The sequence below is a fragment of the Nothoprocta perdicaria genome, unplaced genomic scaffold (assembly GCF_003342845.1).
Source record: "Nothoprocta perdicaria isolate Ctin4 unplaced genomic scaffold, notPer1 scaffold_289, whole genome shotgun sequence".
Lineage (NCBI taxonomy): Eukaryota > Metazoa > Chordata > Aves > Tinamiformes > Tinamidae > Nothoprocta > Nothoprocta perdicaria.
Genome location: NW_020455520.1, coordinates 151,991 through 176,055, shown reverse-complemented (window position 1 = coordinate 176,055; position 24,065 = coordinate 151,991). Strand labels below are relative to the sequence as shown.

The window sequence follows — 24,065 nt, the reverse complement described above, 5'->3', positions numbered from 1 at the left end:
TGCTCAGCATCTGTCCTTTGCTCCCAACCAGGCAAGCAAGAGAGTGGCCTGGCAGGACCCACCTCATCTGCCTTGTCCACCCCATCTTGTCYGCAGCAACAGACCCATCTCAGCAGCTCTGGGCAGATCGTGGAGTCCACAAACAGATGTGGTTTGTTACCCCTCTCTCCTCTGAGTTATGTGCACACAGCTGGTAGAAATCCCTCACCACTTTGAAGCTGATACTGGTGATTTCCTGCAGGGATTGCCTCAGGGTCTCCAGCCACTCCTTCTCGCCCTGGGGATCCTCCTGGGTGCCGATGACGTAGATGTCGTGGGGGATGTAGTCAGCGGTGTCGTCCCGGGTCTTCCCCTGCCCCTTGGAAAGAAACCAGGAGCTGATCTTCTTTGGGGGAGGCGCAGCACCTTTTGTTAACAAATCCAACATCAAAGTCAGTCAGAGCATATCCAGTCAAACACAGGATACAGACTTATCCACCTAAGGGGACAGAAATAAACATGCTTCACATTCACTTGTTCAGCGGGGCAAACTATCCTAAGGCACCAGACAKGTTAAGCCCTCCTTGGCATTGCTGTGACCACCTTCCTCTGCTTTGTTAGTGTACCAAGGCCAGGGCATAAAGGTAGGGGCTGCATTCCTGGCCGGCACTGCCCCTGCCTCAGCCGTCTGCTGCTGGTGGGTACCGGCAGCAGCAGCTGAACCAGACCCTTCTCTCTAGATGTGAATAACAGCTTGAATTCCACTGGGCCAGGTGCTTTGACCCATGCACCCATGGGAAGTGTCAAACCACACAGGAATAACCCTAGCGAGCAGCTAYCCCTATCCCAGTGGAGAGCTCAGCTCTGGCGCACAGCTCTGCTCCTGAACACACACCGTATCTGCRGCTGGTCATGGCAAGCGAGCACAGAAAATATTCACAAGCGTCAGCGGTGCCTGTGTCAGAAGGGAGCCCATACCCATGTTCCAGGTGCCAATGAAGATAGTGATCATATCAGGCTCCGGCTGCTCAGAGTGCTTGTTCTTCATCTGCTGCAGAAGTTGGCAGAACCCTTCTCTCTTCTAGAAGGGATGAGTGGAGACACATAATGAGCTGATTAATTCCACCAACACTGACCTCTTGAAAAACGAGCTGAACTGGGGCACAAACTTGAAGGGCAGATCAGCTCTCCATTAGCCTGAAGCCTTCAAAGAGGCTGCCTTTCTTGTGGTTTTCTCTCAGTTACTTAAGTTGTGCACTTCTTTAATTAACGTGCTGAGCTGGTAAGAAGAAAGTCTAGACTTTCCTCTTGCTTGTATGTGCGTTTCACAACTGCCCTTTCTTCAGACTCTTTCCTGCATCTCTCCCTGCTTGCTGACATGTCCTCCTGCCTCAGTGAAGGCACCTGGCCATATTTGTCCTCCCCAGCATCTTCCTTGACACAATACACTTATTTCCTGGCTGTTTCCAGAGCAAAGGAGAGATTTCACTGCTGCAAAGCCAGGCCCAGCCTCCAGCAGTTTCTTTCCCCAAAGGAATGCCCTAACGCCCTGCATTCCCTCCCTGCCATGTACCTGCCTCAGGTCAGTAGGAAGGAAAGGCGGTGCGTGTACCTTGGAGTCTGAAAAAACATATTCCTTGCGCTGCGTCTTCTCTTTTTCTGTTTCCAGCACAATCACCAGTTTGTTGGGGACCTTCTGGGACTTGATAAGCTGCAAGACTAAGCAGAGCCTGGGTGTCACGCGCTGAAGACACTGAAACTAGAGCACAACCAAAACTAACAGGATGCCTCACTCAGGTCCAGGCCTGCTAGACTTCTGCCTCTGGGGCTCCCTTGACCCAGGCTACACTTTAGTGGTGATTGGGTCATTTTCCCACTGTGCAGAAAGACAGAGGGCATAATTCGCTCTCTGCTRATTCCCAATGAGCTTGGCAGTGAGGTACCTAGAAAAGTTGGAAAAGATTCAAAAAGRAAAAACAAAAACTCACAGAAATCTTCAGAGAGCTGCTGGTTCAGGGACATCACAGAGAGAAAGGGAAAATGTTTGAACTGGCCCTTCACAGATCAAAACTAGCATTACTCAGMAGTACAGTTATTGGTTCATATATGAAAACAAAAATCAAGGGGAATTTTACTGAAGAAAGCTGCTGAAATGGAGTCTCAGGCTTTTTGCCATCAGAAGCCACACTGAAGTTGACATGTTCCTACAAAATGTTTCCTTCCTGTGACAGTGCACTTCAAGAGAAAATGGGCTTATTGCAACTGGCTTTGAGGAAAATCTTCTAGCAAGACCTGCCCCTTCCTCGCATTTACCCCAAACTGATTCCCTGTTTTCTGCAGACTGCTTTGGGGTTTCCAGCTGGGGGCTCACAGGACCTCTGCTCTGAACCACATCTGTCATACTCGGATCGGACCAGGTCCCCCTCCCAATCGTCCACAGAACCAGAAGTCTAGTCCAGCATTTGTGACCTTAAGCATCGTACTTTTCTTGTGAGTATAAAACTTGTCTTCTGGACCATCCTTAGCTCTCTTGATAATCAGCTTTCCCATTTCCACATCAACTTTGAGATGTATTTTGGAGAAAATTCCTAGAGAGTCTGCTTTCACCTGTTGGAAAACAACGCATTTTTATAAGCCATTTTCTACATCTGAGTCACAATTATTGTGAAAAGCAGCACTTGACTGAATTCCTGGATACACAGTGTCACTGCCAGTCCCACCAGACATCCCTTAGMCAACTGCACTGTGCTAAACCATATTCAGGAATAGCTCTGTTATCTCTGTAAGAGCATAGCAGGGTTCCCAGGAAGTGAGATACTGAGACATATTGCCTTTATTGTCCTTCCACACTGAGGTAAGCCTGGCTAAATGAATAACATTTACCTCAAAGGTGACAGGGGGGATGAGGGAGCGCCGGTGTGTTGCATCGGGGCCCTCAATCAACAGTGTTTTCGCCTGTGGAAGTCACACAATCAGATGTGAATTGGGTGGTTCCACGCTGCGCAGAGAGCAACAAGGGCAGAGCAGAGGAGTCTTTTGGTGGCAGAGAACAGCACTGATGCCGAACCAGAGTAAATGAAAGTAGCTCTACAACATTACCTTTTCTTCAATGGAGGACAGCAAAGAAATCAGCTGGTTGAGTTTCAGCTGGATATTGACTGGAGTAGCTTCACCAAGCATCTGATATCCACGAGAGACACAGAGAGAGAGAGAGATGCACAGTTATCAAAGCCGCCGAGCGAGCCTGGATGCTCTGCAGCCTCAGCCACACGCTCCTCAGCATGGCCCGAACCTCATGGAAGGGCAGACGCACAGCTCCAGCCCACAGGCTCAGGGAGCGCGAGGGGCAGGATGCTGCCCCTTCCTTCTGGGGCAGGGAGGAGAGGAGGCAGCCCAGGGCTGTGGGTGAGTGAAACTGGAGATGGGACCGGTCACCTCAGCCGCWGCTCTGTGGTGACAAGGGGAGGGCAGAACAGAGCCTACTGCTGCCCTCTCCCGCACAGATCGGACCGGACCGCCGCTCTGCTCTCCATTCCCACCTTGCAGACAACTTACTTGGGAGCGCTGGTGGAGCCCAGGGTGCAGCTGCTGTTCAAACACCTTCTGGATGGACTCCAGGGATGACAGCGTCCGAGAGGTTTCACTGGGAACAGAGACATGGCAGAGGTCTAAGGCAGGAGAGCGTTTCTCAGCTGCTTCAGCGCTGAGGACGTTAGTTGTTATGACAGTGAAGCCATCTTTGCGTTAGGCCCCTCACTTTGCCTTCCTTGCACAGACCTACTTCTGCTTTTGCTTTGAAGCGGTAACTTCTTAAATCTCCCTCAAAACTGGGCCAAACCAGAGAACACGCTAAAACCAGCATCAAGCCAATGACACCAACTCAAAGTCTGATGCCTACAAGGTTGTCCTTGCAGCTACTGAGGCTGCCATGAGAGGCTGGGAACACCAGGCAAGGAGATAATTAATTTGYGGACTTTCCAATTGGCATGACAGGGTGGTGCCGGGCACAGCAAGGGCTAAAAGAGCTACCTTTCATCTCTTGAACTGGAACCTCTTGYAGGTTACAGTGAGATTCCTTTAACTTTTCCCAATTAGGCTCCACAGGATGCTCATTTGTCAAAAGGCCGCTCCGTGACTTTGGCACAGAAGCAGCTCTCTGCTAATGACGAGACTTACCACGGGAAGAGCGCCGAGGGAGCACGGGTCGAAAGGAAGGCGACGGAGGGGAGCACACAAGGATGCTTGTGGCTCTTAATGATTTCCCTCACTTTCCTTGMGCTGCATGGACTGGATTTCACTCCCTGTTTATTGGGGAAATTGCTCCAAAGCGAAAGTACGTCTCATAGTCTGAAGATTTGTGTCTAGATGCTGAACCCATGGGTGACTATTTGCCTAAATTCAGCRCTCATGTTTGAAACTTCACTCCAGAGACTCAGCACAGAGCACATGCAAGTACAGGACAAGCAGGAACCTGGATCTGCTGAAGCTAGTCCTGATACACCACAACTTGGCTTTGGATCAACCAGGGCAAATGCCAACAGCTGCGGCCCCAGGCTCAAGGCACGTCCCATGGGGCTGCAAGGCAGCTGCAGGAGTGTTGGGTGAAGTTCAGTTGGACCAGAATGATGGGACAGTTTCTGTGCCACGGGACATACAAGCTCATCTCAGAAACACCGAGCAGCAGTTGCCAGAACCTGCTCAGAAAAGATTTCTCATGGGAAAACTGCCCTCTCTTTACTGCAAGGTGCAACCCCTGACATGCACGTCTGYCTGGGAAATAGCAGCTGCAGGCATTCAAACTCAACACAACCACCAAATGGGTTTAATTTCATGTTCAACTCCTTTTGTTTTCTCCTCTCTAGTATAGAGGACGTACGGAGTGGCCTTCACTGAAGCCTCAGAAACTTCTGTGACCGCACAGGATTGCACAAGCTTGGGATCAGAAGTGCCTGGAAAAGTYGCTTTAAATGGAAAGCTGTGGAAAACAACCAGACAGAGAGAGTAAAGAGGAGTGCAGAGCGGTGACGAGCGACCAAATGACAGCTCTGAGGAGGGCTATGTTGAAAACCTCACTGAATGGGTTTCACCTTGGAAACCCTGAGCAAAGTCCTCTCACGTGGGTAGTCCCACCGTGGGGGCACCGCACTGGCCCTGAGCTCCGCAGGAATCAGCTTCACGGCCCCTCGAGGATTCCCCTGAATTTTCACATTTTTAGCAGCGAATGCCTCACAGAAGCGCCCAGCGGCCTCGCAAGTCTCAGYTTTGTTTTATTTGTAGTGCAGGAGCTGTCAAAGAGACAAGTCCGCTGGCAGCAGCCGTGCTGTCCCCGGGGCTGCCACGAGCGGACGCGACGCGCCTGCTCGCACCCTCTGGCCATACTTGCCTACAGCCGCTGACTCTAGGGTGGTGGCAGCTTCCAGCCCATTACAAGCAGCTTTCCACCTGTCTAACTGGGGGCTTGGCCCCGGATTCACCACAGGGCAGCGGTGAGGAAGGGGCTGTGGGGAGGAGACCAGGCCTGGCTGTGCTGGAGCTCCTCATCCTGCCCGTGAATAAYGCACGTCCTGCAGCGGGGACACTGATCACAGACAGCCAGCTCTGCTCCCACCCTCATGGTGCACTTAGCTCTGCTCCCACCCTCTCGGTTCGCTTCAAGCTGTTTTCTTTTGTGAAAACGAAGGCATCGACTATGGTTAAGAAAAGGACACAGCCACCAGAACCAACCAAGGAGCTAACTGTGCATCCGTCTGGAATACGCACAGCCCGAGGAAAGCTGAGGTAAATAGAAACTAAATTTAGGTAACGCCACTGACTAAATCTGACTTTAGCAGCCTGACGAGGGAAGTCAGCCAAAAATGYAGGCAATCTCAGAGGTTCAGGAGACTGCAGAAACCAGTTAAATGCCAAAGCGTGTCAGTATTAACCAAGACAAATGCGCGGTGGGGCTGGACAGTGCTGATTCACGGGACAGTCCAAAGGGCAAGGGAGAGCTTCAGCAGAGAAGTCTGACTGAGACCGAAACCAAAGAGAGAAGGAAGAGCCTGCAGCTACTAGGCTGGCAACAAAATGGAGAAGCTTCATCTAACTGAGCCGGGCCTGGAGCACATAAGGCTACACATTTCCACAGCTACATGGGGCTGCTGGGAGGGCGCTGGGCAGGCAGCTCGTCATGTCCAGCGGTGCTGCCGCATTCCTGCGCCCAGCTCACCTGGAGAAGAAGGGACCAGCTCTGCTATAGGCTTGCAACACCCACGCACCAAAAATCCTGCAGGAAACCCAGCAATATGAAAGGTGTTGAGAGGATTACGTAGCCCCTCCTTCGTTCCTACCGCCCTATATACGTTTATCCTCATAAATCAGATATATCAGTCATGTATCCGGGTAGCAAACCCTTGTAAGGAGTTCAGTAGAATAAGTGGGAAATGGAAAAAGCCAGCCGTCATGAGAACAGAAGTACTGCAGATATTTTAGTAACACAACACTCTCACTTGCGAGTTCATTAGATTCTGGTTTCCATTGCTGAGGTGTATTCTTAGCCAGACACCTGGGTCTCCCCCCGTGTAGGCGTAGAGAAACCAAACCCTTGGGCAGGGTGCAGAAGAAGGGTAGCTCTGTGCAAACCTGCCCTGTAGTCCTGTCGGGGTCTGGCCTGGAGGAAGCTGCCACCTCTTGCTTTCCTTCTGCCTTGGTCAGCTCTGGGGCTGTAAGACCAGCCACACTTCTAAATATCCTGGGGAGACGGGTATTGCAACCAGGGAAGTAGAGGTCCTCTGCCACAGAGGGCTTTTCTGAAGAACTTTGCAAAAATGTGGGCTAGCCTTGCTGGATTAAAAGTACCAAGGGGGGAAAAAAAMCCATGTTTTTCCACCACAGAAAATATGGGGAAGTCAGCAAGGTTTTCGTTCCCTGTTGGAGTTTTCCCTGTCTAGGCTAGGAAAGGCTATAGATAGGTAGCATGGAAATTGTAGAGCCCAGGCTGGTTTGCCTCATTACTGAGCTGCACTCCTTTACTGACAACAGTGAAATCCCAGGATCACAGTGCTGTAATGGGAAGGAAAAATCTTTGTTTAAAACACAGCTATATGCTAATATGTGCTTGTTTCCATAAATGGCCTGTGCTTGACGATTCTGTGGGTGTCATCTATGCATTACCAAATTATGCAGTTAATCAGTGAGTGCATTTTTTGCTTTGTTTCTTTCTAAACAAAGCAGAAAAAAAAATCCATCAACTGAAACCACCTACGGGGAAGCTTCACTGTCAGAGCCACGTCTTTTACATGGATTTCACACCTTTGGACTAGAATCACATGTCATGAGATACAAATAYACCTTTTATTTTTTGGTGGGTAAGCAGATCTACTATGCCAGAAACCTGGGCTCTGACAGCCTGCACGTGGCACCTACATCAGACAGATCTTGGAAAGGGAGCCTCTGGTTACCTGAAGAGCCCTTTGCAAAGAAGTGCAAGGAGTTTCTTCAGCTGCGGAAGATTGCTGGAGCCAGTCTGCACCATCTCAAAATCACTGGTGATGTGAAATCGCAGGTAATCCTGGATGAGCTTAAGATGCTCATCAGAGACACTGTGGAAGATGGAGATAGGTCAGAAACAATTTCCTCACTCAGTGTCCCTAAATATCAGCCAGCTTTGTTATTTTTCTGTTATTTAGACAGGAGTCGGCAGCTCGGGGGCTCTCTGGTGATGGACTCTGGCCCTCACGGGCTGTCCCATGGCCACACAAGGGCAAGAGGTTCCACCTGGCTGCAGGCAGCTGAGCCGCTGCAGGCAGCTGAGCCCAAGCGCATCTCTGCGAGCCATCATCTGCTCCTCCTAAGAGCTGCCCAGGGCGACCGATACCACCTGTGCTTTGGGCACACAGCAGGCAAGCCGAGTTCTCTCAGCTGTTGCCACCTCTTACTTTAGAAAACCATGTTTCAGTGCAGAAACTCAACCTATGGTTTATGCYTCAAGAAAGCCCTTTTTTCCAGATTTTTTTTCTAGTCCTACCGTTAAGGAATAGCCAACCTCCTGTAGGTCTGATTCTGTTCTCTGCGTGGTGATACAAATGAGGAATATAGAAGAACATCATTTATTTATTACATAAGCCAGTGTGGCTACAACCAACGAGGTCCCCATGCAGCCTGAATGCCCAGGAGAGCGCAGACATGGGCTGCTCGGTGACTCGAGCCTTACGGGCCTCACCTGCTCGTGTCCTGCGCCTGCAGCCGCTGGAGCAGCGTCTCGGGGAGCGACAGCTTGCTCGCGTCRGCCGCCCGGGAGCCTTCAGGGAGCGCAGGCGCCTCCTTGGCGTCGCCGCTTGGCAGGGCCATGAGGACGTTGCGGGGAGGCAGGACGGGYGGCGTGGGCAGCAGCTCTGGCAGGGCGGAAGGGAAAGGCTCCATCAGCCCGGTCCAGCACCCGGATCACGAGCCCTTCAACCCGCGCCGGGCTCGGCGCTGGCACGGGGCCAGGTCTGCCCTGGCCCAAGGCCTGGCACCGCCGCAGCGACACCCACGCTGGGGGCTAGGCCTCAGCCTGGAGGCTCCTTGTGCTGGCTGGACCTTCCCGCCCTGGCTGGACCTCCCCGCCCTGCTCCTCACCCCTTTCAGTATGACTTCTGCTGTACTTTCCTCCTCCTCCCTCAGAGCAGCAGATCTAGTGCCCAAACCCAGCAACACCTTTCCTGAGAAGCTTCAAAAAAATGTGTTCTCCTTCCCTGTGAGAATTTCATACCACACTTCCATGCCCACGCCCAGCTCCCGTTAGAGACGCACTGGGCCGTGCGCAGGCGCACACGAACGCCAGCTTTAGCGCAGAGGCCTGCACCGCAGGGACCAGTTTTATTGGAATGCTCAGCATTTCCAGGTGGCATCGGAAGGATGGCTCTGTGAGCATAACTCTCCCCTGGAAATTAGGAGAACAATGACAGATCCAGGGCATGATCCGGAGGAAATCCCAGGAGGAGGAAGCCTGAGTTTCAGACAGGCCTAGACCATCATGGCCGCGGGCCCATGCCACATCCCTCCATCCCTGCTCCACCTGGTTGCAGACTGTGCTCAAATCCGCCCACCTGCGGCTCCAAGTCAGTGTCAAGGACCGCRATGCCCCGGCCGTTCTGCAGGCTTCTTACCAGCATCCTCTTCTGGTTCATCTGCTGCCTCCTCCTCTTCCCGTGGCACCGCGTACTTGAGGTGCCACACCAGGCCCATGTTCTCCTGCTTGTAAAAGTCAATCAGCTCCTCCAAGTTCTTGAAATACTTCACGGGAACRCCCTCGGATGCCTGAAATAGCCCACAAAACACAGGGGTKGTGRTGGCCTGGGACYTCTCCTACCACAGAACTGTTGCTCCTCATGGGAGGAAAAACAAACAGAGAGAAACGAAGCCYTCTCRGTGTCCAGRGGAAGCCAGCCCTGCTACTGCTCCRCGTCCAACCACGGGCACTGTGGTCAGRAGAAGACAGGCAGGCAGGACCCAGTCAGCATCAGCGAAATGGCCACCTCAAAGGGTCAGCAAAGCCGCATGGAAGAGCTCTCTGGTCCGACTTGGTGCTCCTGGCTTGGAAGTCCCTTATAACAAAGAATTCCCTGGGGCTATTACTTTGCATTGCTTCTTTCACCGAGCGCAGAAACACTAGACCATGGTTTATTTTGCAGTACCAAGGAAGACTTTTTCTGTGGAACTGCAAGACAAACATGGCTCAATCTAGATTTCAGAGCCCCTTCCACAGCTCAAAGGTTCAGAACCAGGTTCAAATGAAAAAAAAAGCCAGCAAGGCACTTCCATTGCCACAAAAAATATCCAGATGAAGACCTGGGAAGCTGAGAGCCATGGTACAATGAGGATGGGATGCACCAGTTGTGACACTGAGCTTCTCAGCTGACTTTTAACTAAACTTGCTGGCATGGTCCTAACCACCAAAATCAGGAAAATGATGTTTGCAGGTGGCAGACACACAAGTAAGGTTTCTGAGGTTTCAGAGGCCAAGTGATAAATGATTTTATCTGTTCATCTGGAGCTGTCCTGACTGGCAAACCTGCTTCACCAAGGAGGTGACCACCAGGCTGCACCGCTGCAGCCAGCCCCTACCAGGGGTCCTCTCCAGGTTTTGCCTGGTCTGCACAGCTTGACGCTCCTCCTGGCCGGGAAGGAAAGAGCTGTCCAAGCCGCCCATCACCCTGGAGCGGAGCGCGTTATCCCAACCCGAGAGCTGGAAAGGCGGCTCCGACCGCTGTCCGCAGGCTGGGCTCTCCCTGCGTGCCCGCCYGATGACGGCTCTTCCCATGAGAAGCCAACCCAAGAACACAGCAGAACATCCTCAAGAGCAGGGCGCTGTGCAGAGCAGATGTCTTCCAGTCCCAAAGATGGTTTTTCTTCTACTGGTTTAAAAGAGAAACGCTAGGAACTATTTATATCTAGGGATGGAGCACAGCGAGCGCTCCAGAGGAGCTGCAGCTCACGCTGTCAGAAGGCTCAACACACACCGTTTCACAGGCACGAAGCTACACTTCACCCAGGACTGCTTAGCTGTGGAAACTTTGCCTGCAATTAGGAATAACTTTTTATGTGGCCAGACTTTGGACATCCGCAGGGAGGATATGTTCTCTCTCTTTTTTTTTTTTTTTTTTTTTTTTTTTTGGACTGCAAGGATTGCCTTTAAAAATTTGAATGCAAAATTTTAATACAGTTTTGAACAAGCTCATTCACCTGCTGCTTGCATTTGACGCATTGCTTTTATCTATGAACTTCTTTGGTTTAAGAAGCAAATGCAGCAGAAGCAGGAGCTAAACAGGAGTAACGCTGGTGTAAGCCCTAAGGAGCATCCTGCTCGGAGATGCCAACTGTGGAAGCGGAGGATCTGGATCGTAGCAAGAAATGTCTGCTCTCTTGCAATGGCCAAAGGAAGGACATGGCTGGGAACGGGCAAACGCAGCCTGGGTGCGAGCAGGAGGGAAGGCTGAATTAGCACTTTGTGCTGCCAAGGATAGCTCTGTCTCTGGGGCAACCAGAAGCAGCAGCATTTTGTAACAGGCTCCTTCCTCTGCCTCCTTGCACTGCATTTCGGGAGGGTTTCAGCCTTTCTGGAAGCCTGCTTTCCCACAGCGTGTCCCAGGATCTCCTGTTCTATAGAAACTACCCTCAGTCCTGCAGGTCCTCCCAGGCCCCAGCGTCCCTTCCATTTTCTCTAAACTCACTGCACAACCATTTCAAACCATTAGCTACTGGCCTTGGGCTAAACCTTGCAATCCATTTCCCAGATTTGTCCACCTCGATGTTTTGGCAGGTTTGGATTTGGCCACTCCTCCTTCACACCAGGTGTGAAAATGCCACCAAACTGCCTCATTGGAGAAGTCTCTTCCCCATCACTAGTTCCAAGCCATTTCCTGCAGCCACCAACCCCCTGGACAAAGCCRGAGAGCACTTTGCTGAGGAGCAGCTCTGAGGACACCTTCAAGGATGCAGGGGGACTACAGGACGAAGGGCGAGGAGAGCRCTGGAAGCTGCAAAGCCGGAGCCAAGCCAAGCAAGGAAGCGGTTAACTTGGGGTTCATCGCCGCGCTGTATAAATAGATGGCACAGGAAGCCTGGGGCCCTCCAGAGGAAGAGGAAGCATTTTCCTTTCCTGAGCCAAGGCACAAGGAGGAACTAGGAAACTGGTCATCTGCTTACATTGCCTAAGGCCGGGCTTCTGCAGCCGCAGTGCCCCGAGGCAGGTATCGGAACCCGCAGCCAGGCGTTCGGCAGCTCTCCATGGGCTCACAACGTTCCTGCAGTTCCATCAACRTACGTGAAGGCTGCAAATCAGGGCACCTCTAATTCGGTGCAAAATACTGGCAGGAGCTCTTTTACTTTTAGAATTTGGAAAATTCTTCTAAAGTGTCCTAGTTGGGAACAAGCTTGTCTTGATGATGGTGAGTGAGGAAATCTAGATTCAAATCTTTGAATCTCCTTTCAGCTCCCATTTAGGCCAGTTTTTCCATTGCTCTGAAGAGCCGAGCCCCATAGCCCAGAAATGGCTGTTGGGTGACTTGCAAAGCACCCTGGAGCAACGAGCCTGGGTTTCAGCTTTGTTCTATGAGCAGGCACTATCTTTAGAGCCCACCCGGTGCTCCGCAGTCGCAGGAATGGCACCCACACACAGGAACTGCAGCTGGGAGAAGCAGCCGCTTCCCACAACAGGAGCTGCCCCGGAACGCGGGATGCTCCGAACAGCAGGAAGAGAGCGGAGCCGCGTGGCGGGCACCACGGGAGAGGTGTCCAAGTCCCACCTGGAGAGGATGGGAGACGTCCCTGGYGAAGACAGGGATGCCCAGACCATGACCGCCAGCTGGAGCAGTACCTCCCTATCCAGAAAAAGTCATGCACATTTTTGGGAAAAAAAGCACAATTCATGACACAGCTGTGAATCAGAGAGAGCCAGAAGAGAACGGTCCCCATCTCTTCCAAGAGGGAGACAACGGAGACTGTTCTGGAGCCTTCCTGCATACATGGGTTAGTCCTGATGCTCCGCCTGGCTTGGTGACATCGCTCTGGTGCCGTCAGCCTTCCACGTTTAAGGTGCTGGGGAAAAGCACARAAACTTCGGGGAAGGAGGTTCTGGAAGAGGAGATTATCAATAGCGGGAAACAAGGAATTGCATTTTGGTTGCAACTCTGTATGCCTTGTTTCCAGCCTGTGTTCCTGGGTAAAAACCAGACTTCTCAAACAAATAACTAAATTAAAAGATGGAGAAAAAAAAAAGAAAAAAAAAAAAAAAAGGAAGAAGAAAATTGCCATGTTGTCAAGCCTAGAAAACTCTGTCTGTTTCTAAAAAGTAACTGGTGGATGTGGTTACATCTTGCCTCTGCCATGAGCTGTCTTTTTTAAGCACAGCACTGACTTAAGAGACAGTGTGCACCAATGGCTGGCACTGCTTCACCAGTCCTTTTTCATTATACCCATAAAAAATAGGAAGGCCACACCATTTCTGCTCTTTCTCACACCAGCATGCACAGAACGTTTGTTCAAGTTCAGGTTGCTCACCTGAAATATGTGCATGAGATGCAAATCCTATTCCTGAGAGCGGGAAGCAGGTCAACTGGGTCCAAATATGCATTTTTGCCTTCACTGCTAACAGGGCAGGGGGAAAATCAGGAGTTCATCTCCAAATTGCCTCAAATGGTGTAAACCTGCGTTAAAACCTGAAGCCTTTCTTGACTCAATTGCTTAATCCCAAATGCTGAGCGCTTTCAGACATGGAGTGTGGCCCCGACTGAGTGACGCTCACGGAGATCCTGCCTGCCGGATCTGCCCTTCTGTTCCCATGGGATCTTCCCGCTGCACGATGCCGCCCCAGCTTCGTCCCGTCAGCCTGGAGCCTGGCCATGGTCACGGGTTGGAAGTGCTCCCGCGGCAGAACTGGGACACTGCTAAAACAGGCTGCCAAAGAGAGGTAACGTGCATGGGTGCTCCAGTAGAGMGTGGCTGGCTCTCAGACTACCATCTTTAGTTCCTTACAAAGGCTCTGCATCTTGAAGAGCAGCTAGTAGAAGATGTGAAAGGTGAGGGACCTAGAGAGGTCTTCTGAACTAGTGTTCTCCCACCCAAAATAGAGACCAAAGTGCCAAATACAATGTGCTCAAGCTCTGCTTTAGGACCCGGGTGTACTCCAACGCTCCCCAGGTCCCACAGAAGCATCCTTCCTGCTAAATATATAGCTAATACTACTAGACACAAGCGAGCCAGAACAGCATTTACAGCGCGCGCCACCACTGCTTGCTTGAGGTTGTCCTCCRCGCTATATAAAGCGCTCAAACCAACCACACCACATTTTGTGATCCAACTCAGAGCACTGGAAGAGACCGACAGAACGAGCAGCCCTCGCAGCGTTTCTGCTTCATGATATACAGGATTTATAGCAACAACGAGCGACTGGCAGTGTGAATCCACGGCAGAACAGCAGGGCCCGGTGTTAAATTTAGCTGCCGCTGCAAATCAGATGAGTTGGTGATGAGCAAGGGCTGCAGAGCCATGGGGAACTGATGCAAGCTTCTTTTTTAGCACTTCTGCAGCGTGTGGGTAGCCTGTAAGCCAAAGTTTTGGAGCGCGCTGCTTCTGGCAACTTGCGTAATTTCCTCTCAAGTCCTGCGCTTTCTGGTTTTCCAYTTTAAAGCTACAGCTCTTGAAGTCCAATGAAAACTTCCATTTTCGTTCCTTCAGAAGGTGCCCAGCTCAGCTGCCACTGAGATCAACATGAAAACATGGTGCTCAAGAGCCAGCTGAGCAGGAGGAGCACAGGCAACGCTGCCACGGAAAGCAGAGGATCCACAAATGCCTCCCAATTTCCCTGCCTGCCTCCCCTGCTGGGTGSATCCCACACCAGTCATACAGAATATCCATGAGGAGGGAGGAGACACGACCCTAGCAAAGCCGCATTCCCGAAGCCGAACGGCTGCGGGAGGCCGGGCGGGCGGATCCCCCACACGGAGCGCCGTGTTGGAGCGCCCGGCAYGGTCAGCGCCCGGCAYGGTCAGCGCCCGGTGCGACACRTGGACACAGCGAGCACCTCGGTGCCGCCGCTCCCTGCCTTCGGGCTGCGGAGCTTCTCCACCCGCAGGCCTCAGCCGCTGCTGCTGGTTGTTACCTCGCTCTGGGCCACCACGTGTACTTTATTTCAAGGTGCCACCTGCTCTAGGTGACCCTGTGTGTCACCTAGAGGTCCCTTCCAACCTCAACCATTCCATGATTCCATGATTCCATGATCCCTCATTTCATTCATTTGCTGCATGAACAAGACCAAACCTTCTTACCCGAAGCAACGAAACGTTTCGAAAACAGCTCAAAGGGAATAATCCGCTCTCTTCACGACGACTTGAGAGCCTGCTACGAAACTTCACCCCAACTCTTTGAAAATAGAAAGTATAGACGAGAGAAATCAATCAAATGCTTTAGGTTGAGAGCCTGATAGCTAATGATAAAGCTAAGAGCCATTATATGAATGAAAAAGGAGAATATTTTCTCCCGGTAATGTAGGTTGTACAAGGTTGCAGTTATTTTCCCCCCTCTGCCAGGCGAGTGTTAGAGGATTTTTTTTTCCTTCTGCTGCTCCTGGAGAGGTCAAGGTGTCCCACAGCACAGCCTATGTATTCCTGCTGTGAAAAAATCTGTAAAAACAAAGAAAACAACCTTCTTTGGAGATCTTTAAAACCCGCTTGGATGCAGCCCTGTGCCACGTGCTCTAGGTGACCCTGCTTGAGCAGGGGGGTTGGACTCGATGACCTCTGAGGTCCCTTCCAACCTTCGGCATTCTATGATTCTATGATTCTATGAAATCACCCCCAAACAAGCCAACCGTCCCTGTTATAAACCCCAGTCCCTCTCCAGAGGTTACTGCCTGCTCCCCTTACACGGGGCCCGGATTTGGGACAGAGATCTCCGCAGGGCCGGGGCAGCCGCCCTCGCAGCCGTCCATGCGGAGCCTCCGCGGGGCCGCGTCGCGACGGGAGCACCGGGATGGAGCAGCGGGGCCTGCAGCCTCTTCAGGGCCAGAAAGGAGAACAATTGCTCTCCAAGACAATGCTCGTGTAGAGATAGCCCTCCAGCAGGCCCACATCTGCGGGATCGCAAAATATTCTGCAGGCAGTGCAGCTAAGTCAGCTCTGTACATTCAGTGAGGGCTGCCTACCTGCAGCTTTCAGCAATGTTATTTATGTTACTTTCAAAAATCTTTTTTTTTTTTCTTTTTATTTTTTTAAGGTAGAGTTTTAAAATAAGAGCAGTCTGCTCTTACATGTGCAGTTGATGCCGTTAACACATTCACTAGTGGGCAAGTGGCAACAACCATCAATGGCAATTTTTGGCAAGAAATGAAGTTCAATTTGGGCTAAAAACCATCTCCCCAGAAAAAAACGGAGGGATTGTTTTTCATCATGGACATTAGCTTCCAATATCTAACTTCATTTCTTGACACTCGCAAAAAAATAACTTTAACCTGAATCACRCCATGTCCCCTGACCATTTTTTTGATATTTTCCGGAAAGTGGAAGCATGCCGCAAGGGCTGAACCTGGACAAAAGCTGGATATGGGTTGTTTGGACGGAGCGTTTTGTATAYGGCGTGATTCAGTGGCAGAGCCCTGCGTGCTCCAGGAAATGCCTCGCGCTCTATCATTAAATGTGGCTTCTTTCAGTTTTTTAGGACCTGCGAAATGTATTATGTTTCTTCCTACCTCAGATGCAACAGCGGAAAGAGCGTTTTCCTTGTATAAACAGCTTTGGATAGATTACAGAAGCCTAAAGTACATGGCATCTGCTCAGGCCGCACTGCAAGTTAATTTGAGCTCTGCCTGTGAGGAGCAGTGAGAGCTTCACGGGTTGCTTCAAAGCGCCCTTAAAGCTTAGGAGAAAAAACTGCAGTTGGAATAGCTGCTATCTGCGGTAATAAAGTGAAGCTTAACATGATTTGATTATATATTTGTGAGTGCTAGAAATGCGTTTCCCCCGCCACGTTTCAAGATACTGTTCTGAAATCAGCTCCATTCCCAGGATTAAAATTGTCTTCACATTCACTGCTCTCCAGAGCATGAAACCTGCGTTCCCAGAGCGCCTGCAGCGCCGCGCACGGCGAGCTTGAGATGCTCCCCCAGTACAACACAGGGCCAGGGCATCCACAGCGTCCAACCAGGCAAGTAAAGACCTACAAGTAAGTAGGACCAGACCCTCCCTTGTGCAATGAACGGTAAATATAGATAGTACTCCATATAAATAACATAAATCCCTTGTGACAATGGTGGGTTTCGACACAAACATGACCTGGCCCCAGAACTGCCACAYGAAGGTCCCCCGTGTTCCCCATGGAGCGAGCTGCCGGACGCCACATCCCACCGCTTCCTTCTATCGCAGAGTCRGGGAGCGAGGATGGGAAGGCAAAGCAGAAGGCAGAAGAAAGGCAGAAACTTTAAAAACACTTGTGTTTTCTGTGCCTCTGTGCCGTTCCTCACGCAATGCCAGAAGAAAACAGCTTTCCGTGCTTGCTTCTCTCAACAAAGTGCTGCATGGCTGAGCTGAAGCATTGGAGCAGGTCTATGGGAAGCACTGAGCAGTTGGGCAGAACTTCCTAAGACCTGGAGAGAAACAGGCAGGACTATGCCCACAAGCCAGGATGTGCAGGAGCGCAGAGCACGTGAGCTGTGTCTGGTGTGGAGCCCCGGGACCTTCCTGCAGTGCCCCGGCTCCCAGGGAGCTTCACCCGCAGCACCCAGCGCAGCGTTGGCCTGTAAACACCAGCCTCGGCCCCCGGGGCTCTCACCAAAGGCAGCTTTGGTGGTGGCCCCATTTTGCAGCGCTGCACAGGCCCATCAGAATATCCCCCCGCACTCCTCAGTCAATAAAGGCCTCACCTGGGAAGTGCTCTCACGAGTGACGAGATGCCGGTGAGCAGTGACTGCTGGATGGCTGAGAGATAACACAAGCTGTGAAGCCTTCACGAGATGAACCAACGAGATGAAGCTGCACAGGTTCAGAGCGAGCCCGCGCCTCCCTGTGCCTGTCCCCTCTCCAGACCAGCCAGCTCCAGCACCTTCTCCCTTCCCCGCACCTTTCAGGCAGCCTCAGCAGGCGCTGAACAAGCATGAGCTGTGATGGCATTTTCCTCTTCTAACTTCAGCCCGCCTAGAGGTGGCATCAAGCCCAAGAGGTTCACCCGGCTCTTGGTTGATAGGGAAAGACAGGACCCGCCAAGGGCCATTCAGCCCACGCGGGTCAGACTCCTGTCTTGGCCGCTGACTGCGGAGGTAGCGCTCAGCTGGGAGCAGAGGTCACAGCTTTCACTACACAGCTGTGATCTGGGGACAGGACACCAGTGCTAGTGCATTTGTGTGGGGTATGTGGGGATACCCCTCASAGCCATCAGGCAGGAGCCCCTGCAAGGACAGGATGGGCCAAAGATGAAGCTGAGACTCACGTTGGACCTAGCAGAGCCGTGGAACTGAATACCACACACACCCAATCCTGGCAAAGTCTTTGGGGCATGACCTTGTGAGGGCTATTTCAAGTAACTTCAGGTAACCACATCCTCCTGAACACACYGGGGCTCAGCTCCCCGCTGGTCCAATGGGAACAGGAGCCCCTGATGAGGGGACGTTACCATTGCAAGGGCCTCGGTCTGCACCACGCTGAGGAGCAAACCAGCGCCTTGCACAGTGGGCAACGTGTCCCGGGCTGGGTGCCCCATGGCACCCCATGGCTCCTGTGGGGTACCTCAGGGACTAAGTGYTCTCAGCCCAAGGAGAAGGTCCTCTAGCTGCTCTAGCGGATCCTGTGTTTCAAGGGTTTGGGTCACTCCTCCCCCTTCCTTAGGCAGGCTTCCATCAGCAGGATGCGAGTTTGATTCACCCCGGCCACAGATCTGCTGGCCTGTTTTGAAGTCTCCAGTAGCAGAAGAAAACTCAGCAGTCCCAGAAGAGAAGGGGAGAAGAGAGAGATTTTAAAAAGTCACCTATGACTGTAGGAATTAGACTGGCATATGCGGTTCACCCCAAGACATGTGCCTGGTCTGATCTGAGTTGAGGCAGGTGAGAAGGGCTGCAGCCCTGCTGTGATAACCACTGCACGGCTAGCACGGGTGCGGAAACCCAGGGCAGACCACGTGGCACGCGACAAAACACTGGAGGGACACAAACAAATCCCTTTTTCTTCAGCTTGAATGCAAAAATATGCAACTCTGAATGAAAAAATATGCACCTCTCCTACTACAGCTTGACCTGGAACACCTGAAACCATGCAAAAACCATGAAAAATGGCAAAATGCAAAAAAACCCCTCCACCAGTGCCAGGCCAGGCCTGCACTGGAAAAGGAAAGGGAAGCCTACCCCTAGAGCTCAGAAAACGTGAAAGAGCTCAGAAAGGGTCGGGAAAGGGGAAGTGGCTTGTTCCGTATCCCACAGCATTCCAGGAATAAAAAAAGGTGGTCTGAAACTCCTTCCCTCCCTTCAGGATCCTGAGAGTGCAAATCATCCTGCATTCTCTGGGTGCAGGTGAACTGTACCATGATTTGGAGCTGAAAATACCCACGAGCACTGATGAAAAGCTGCCTCCCGAGGCAGGAGGATTCCCGCGGCGGACGCTCCCACTCCACAAAAGGTGGCAGACAGACCGAAGGCTGCACCGTGGCAGGGCCTGGCACGGCGCTGGAGCTCGGCACKGCACCGCGAGCAACCCCAGCTCCTCCTCCGTGGAACCCAGCGGGCTGAGCACAGCTTACCTGGACAATTAGCTTATTGTCTTTGTCAGGCAGAATCCGGTAGGTGTAAACACAATTCCGGAAGCTGGAATAGAGCAGAAAAAAGGTGGTTAAGACCATCTCAGGAAGGAATTGCTTTATGACACCCTTGCCTGGGGGAGAAGGTAGTGGAAGACTCCAGGACTGAGGGGTGACTTCATGCATCAGGCTTTAAATACTTCCTTTTATTTTGCTTGTGTCCACCAGCTACCATGAACCTGAAGTGCTCACAGTCACCGAGACGCGTTTGCAGATGTCACTGCAAAACGTGATATCAGACGCGGGCTCGGAGGGAGTTATTCAGCTCGGCTCCTAGCCGGAAAGAGAGAAAACACCACATGGCTCCGGCTGTCAGTAGAGTGGGCGTCTCAGGAAGGAATGAAAAAGCAGAATTTCAAAAGACACTGGCCCAAAATCAGCAATGAATGAGTAAAGCAAAGGGCTAGTAGATGCCTTGGGGAGAAAGAAAACAAAACAAAATAAAGAATAGACTGCAGCTAAACCACCACGCGGCACTGGAGTGCTGGACACACTCCACGCAGCAGATCGAAGCGGCCAGCACAAAGTAAGAGCGGCCACCCCGGCCCCGTGCCCATGCGCAGGGGACACGCGAGCCAGGAGATAAGCCACAAAGAGCATCTTGTGCCGGTTAGACACAACCAGGTCGTTACTGGTGAGAGGAGAGGGAGACGCTGGCTCCCGAAGGGCCCCCGCAGGCAGCAGCCCCGGGCCAAGGAGGGGAGGGCAGAGCGGGCAGGAACATGCTAAGCTCGACCTTCCTCAGCAGCTAAGCTCGACCTTCCTTAGCAGCTAAGCTCGACCTTCCTCAGCAGCCGCTGTGCTCCATGGCACTTGCCGAAGAAGTGTTGGCTGAAAACGTGTTTTTTTACTTTTTTCCCCAGTGAAGAACAGATTGATCAAGCCTCTCGAGTCACCCACAAAGCGCTCTGTTAAAGCACTCCTGGCAACGAGGCTCTCAGCCAACAGACTGGTTTAACCCCGTCCCTTGAGAGGAGCACGGGAATCCAGGCGCAGAGCCTGCGACAGCGGCACCCCGTTACCCATGGCACCCCGTGCTGTGTGGGCCACGCAGCCCTCCAGCTGGGGAGAGACGAAGCTGGAGCTGTTCCTGTCTCTGCCGGCTGCCCTGGGCTCCTGGCAACTCTTTCGGAACGGCACTGCACGGGCCACCCGGCGCAGGGAGCCCCGACGAGCCGCGCGAGGTGGAAGCTCACACAGCGGAGACGCGCTCTTCAGAGGTGCCTGGAGGACTTGGTCACACATGCGTAGGAGCCTCCGTCTTCTCAGTGACATTGAGGCGAACGGCGCAGAACTGCAGCTGCTCCCAGGCGTCGGTGCTGCTTCGCCACCCCACGTGGGACCATCTCACAACCCTTTCCCCCGTCTGCGGGATGCTGCCAGCAGGCAGTCACAGATGGGAGCTCGGGGCCCATCTGGAGCATCTTGCGCTGCCGCAGCGGTGCTGGTCCCGCCATGGCCAGTCGCTGCCTGCTGGGGCCGAGCCCCAGGGAGGGCATCGGTTTTGTTTTTATCTGCGAGCGCAGTTCTCTTACACCATTTCCTCCCGCCGATATGCAGAGCTGTGCAGAAGCACCCGTGCAGCTGACAAGAGACAATGTGTGCACGGAGATGCTGAGGCCGATAACCACGGCAGCTCCGGCACCACCAGCACCCCCCGAACCCTTCCCCATGGCCCGAGGAGGCCGCTCTCCTCACACCAGCACAGGGCCTCGAGCTGAGGACGGGCAGGAGCCAGGGAACAGCGAGGGAGGAAAGGCTGCTGCTGAGCTGGGAACAGGGACAAGCACTRCGGATCCCTCGGAGCGACGCCTCTCCAGGTGCTGCCTTTCGCCTAAGCCAAGCAGTTGACCTTGTAGACCCAGGCAGCCCTGCCCAGGGCAGCTGCAGGGCCCAGCTCTAGTGTTCAAAAYGTGAAGTCAAACGGTGCAGGCACAGAAAGCAAAAAGGAAGAGGAAAATGACACTGCTTCTTGCCTTTTATGGGCCACTGTGAGCGCGGGCAGAGGCGCTGGTGCCGGGGAGGAGCGATCCCGGCTCCGCGGCCGCTCTCCGCGCTGCGCCCAGCGCCGCTGCTCGCGGCTCCCGAGGGAGGCCGGGCGCCGGGAGAGGGCCCTGCAGCTGCAGCCCTGCTGGCCTGCGCCCACGCGGGCCCGCTCGCCCTGGAGCCGCGCTGCCAGCGCCCGCGGCTTCCTGCTGCCAGGTGAAGCCACACATAGCAAGCCCTTCGGCTGCGTTCAGGTTCACCTGCTTCATAAATATTACAGTTTTGTGGAAAATTATACTGGTTTTTCTCAGAGTAAGTTCCCTGGTGTTCTGTTTCCCCTCTCTGCACACACATTTTCTCAATGTCAGCATGAGCCAGGCTGGTGAAACAGCCTTTAGCAGTCCCGAGTTGCAACTGCCCTCTCTTTCCAGCCTGGTTTTGAAGAAGTGACTGAAGATCTCAGACTTCAGACACCTCCCAGTCGATAAATAACCTGCTGCACCTGACACGTCCTCACAGGTGGTTTCAGCTCCGGCAGAGCTCTGCTGTTTTGTCAAGGTGACATTYGCAAGGAAAAGTCATTCCTCCCCACTTCAGCCCTGTCTCTTTGCAGACCAGTTGCAAACCGCTGCCAGCAGAAAGCTGGCCCTGTACTCCCAATTTCCTCAGGGCCGGCCCCGCTCGGTGGACAAGGCTGCGTCTCCCCGCTCCTTTCATTAAACTGCTCCTGCGAGCGCTTCAGGCGGGATTCAAGAACACAACCTTTGGCTCCCGGCTCAGAAAATCCTGGTCATGATATTGTTTCTGTTTCCTGATCCCGGGTCTCTCCACTCACAAAAGGCTTTCAAAGTTGGCTGCATAAACATTTACCATGGAAAAACTTATGCAAAGACACGGTGGCAGACATCTTTACAGCACTTTCCCTTCCCTTTCCACGAAATCCCCGCTGTCGCCGTGCCGAGGTGCCCACCTGGGCTCACAGAGGCTACGGCACCAGTCAAAGGGCTTGTACAACCCCACTCAGCAAGAGACACGGCCGATACTGCACAAAAACGCTCCTGCACCAGCAGCGTGGCCACCGAGCCCGTGCGAGGCAACTGTCCCTCCTTGCTCCTGCTTGCCCTGGGGCTACCCCCCTGCGGCACCCACCTTTTCTGCTCCGCTTGCACGTGTGGTGTGTTAGGAGCACCTTGGCGAGCATGGAGGGTCCCCGCGCTGCAGTGCCCCACATTTCACCTCAGCTGCTGGTTTGTTCCTCCCCGCGGGCCCTGCTCCCTCGGGCCTGCCGGGAGGCACCTGCTCCTCGTGGAGCCGGGCCGGGAGGCGCCAGCGCGCCTGGGTCTGGCTGCTTGCCCCCTTCTCCATCCCTGCACGAGGGTATTCCCCCCGACCCCGCGGGGTCTCCTGCACCCCACACACAGCTCCGGGCTCCTGCAGGGCAGAGCRCCGGGCCAGCGCGGTACTTACAGCAGGCAGAGCGCGTATGCCGAGGCGATGGACTCGCTGGCGCGCACGAGGAAGCTGCCATCCTTGCCCACTTTGGAGAGCAGGTCCTCAGCCCTGGCACGCGTGATGTTGCCGTGGTACCAGCACTGATCCATGGCCGCGGCGCCCGGAGCGCCGGAGCTGTGGAGCCGCCCGCGCGCCTCTGCACCCAGCGAGCTGCTTCGGCTTCCTGTTTCAATAGCACAGAGAGGGAAAGGAAACTCGGCCACGGACAACTTCCTCCGCTCGCGCGGCCCGAGCACGGGCGCGACGCGTTCCCGCAGCCCCCGCTGTCACTGCAAGTGAAGCCAGCGRTCAGCCCTGGCCCCCGACTGTCCCCCCACCTCCGTGTCGTAATGCCCCGCATTGCGAGTCCCATTCAGGGACGGTCTGTCCTGCCTGACTCAGTCCCACAGGCTTTGGTGGCGCCTGCCCCTTTTTTCATCTGTTACGAGGCCCTCTGAATCTCCATCTTTCCGTCTGTCTTGTGCGCTGCAGCTCCTCTGTGATGGACACATCCCATGCTGGTCAGAAATCCCTGGCCACAAGGATCCTCGGCACCGACTGCCCCGTTCCTGCCTTGCATGGCCCTCCCAAAGAGGCCCTGAAAGTTGCCCCTGTTTGTTTCCATGCAGGAGAACAACCTCAGGTGGATTTGCCTGGGAGTTTGTGACCAAAGCTCCCTGTGGCTACTGCCAGACGGATCCGAAGGTCTCTCCTAAGCTAAATCCCAAAGGTGGGATGGGGCAGAGTCATGCTGGCGGTCACCTGCACCAGGGCAGGCAGAGCCGGGGGCTTTCACTTCCCTTTTCTATGTCCATATGTGTGCCTCGCTGGGCTGCGTGGTGGAGCAGCGCCGCGGTGGAGGCTGTGCCAGGGTGGAGGCCTTGCCGYGGTGGAGGCCGCACCAGGGCAGCACTCGTGCGGGCAGCTGGCACGGCCGCGCAGGGACAGGAGCGCGGGCAGGGCCCCAGCAGCGCAGAGGCGGCTCTGTCCCGCRCAGAGCTCCCCACCAGGGCCTGGGGAAGCACCCGGCTGCCACGGAAGGCGGCACCACTGCCCCCACTGCCGCGCGTCAGGCCAGAGCAGCCTCAAAATCCAGAGGATGAGACAGGGAGGGCAGCGCTCATCCCTGCGCCTCCCTGGCACTCCCCGCTGCCCTAACGCAGCCTCACTCTGCCCCACGYGGGGCTTTGGCCACCAGCTCCCCTTGATTCAGGTGACTGGACACAAGTCGGGTGCTGGAAGGCATCGCACAGCTCCACGTGCACAGTCACCGTAGGCTCTTGTGAGCTACAGCCGGGTTGCAAATCCCGCTCCCC

General features: G+C 53.7%; 1 protein-coding gene across 1 annotated transcript in view; it reads right to left on the bottom strand.

Moving 5' to 3' along the window:
• INPP5D (inositol polyphosphate-5-phosphatase D) overlaps positions 1 to 22,859 on the bottom strand; it is a 37,511-nt gene extending 14,652 nt beyond the window's left edge. Inside the window, exons 1-12 of the mRNA XM_026041608.1 lie at positions 22,726 to 22,859; positions 19,216 to 19,279; positions 9,108 to 9,258; positions 8,180 to 8,351; positions 7,419 to 7,559; positions 3,535 to 3,622; positions 3,079 to 3,159; positions 2,863 to 2,934; positions 2,463 to 2,586; positions 1,592 to 1,698; positions 958 to 1,060; positions 209 to 405 (exon numbers count right to left, since the gene is read on the bottom strand). Of these exons, the coding sequence (XP_025897393.1) occupies positions 209 to 405; positions 958 to 1,060; positions 1,592 to 1,698; positions 2,463 to 2,586; positions 2,863 to 2,934; positions 3,079 to 3,159; positions 3,535 to 3,622; positions 7,419 to 7,559; positions 8,180 to 8,351; positions 9,108 to 9,258; positions 19,216 to 19,279; positions 22,726 to 22,859 (1,434 nt within the window). The remainder of the gene's footprint in view (positions 1 to 208; positions 406 to 957; positions 1,061 to 1,591; positions 1,699 to 2,462; positions 2,587 to 2,862; positions 2,935 to 3,078; positions 3,160 to 3,534; positions 3,623 to 7,418; positions 7,560 to 8,179; positions 8,352 to 9,107; positions 9,259 to 19,215; positions 19,280 to 22,725) is intronic.
• Positions 22,860 to 24,065: the final 1,206 nt, after the last annotated feature.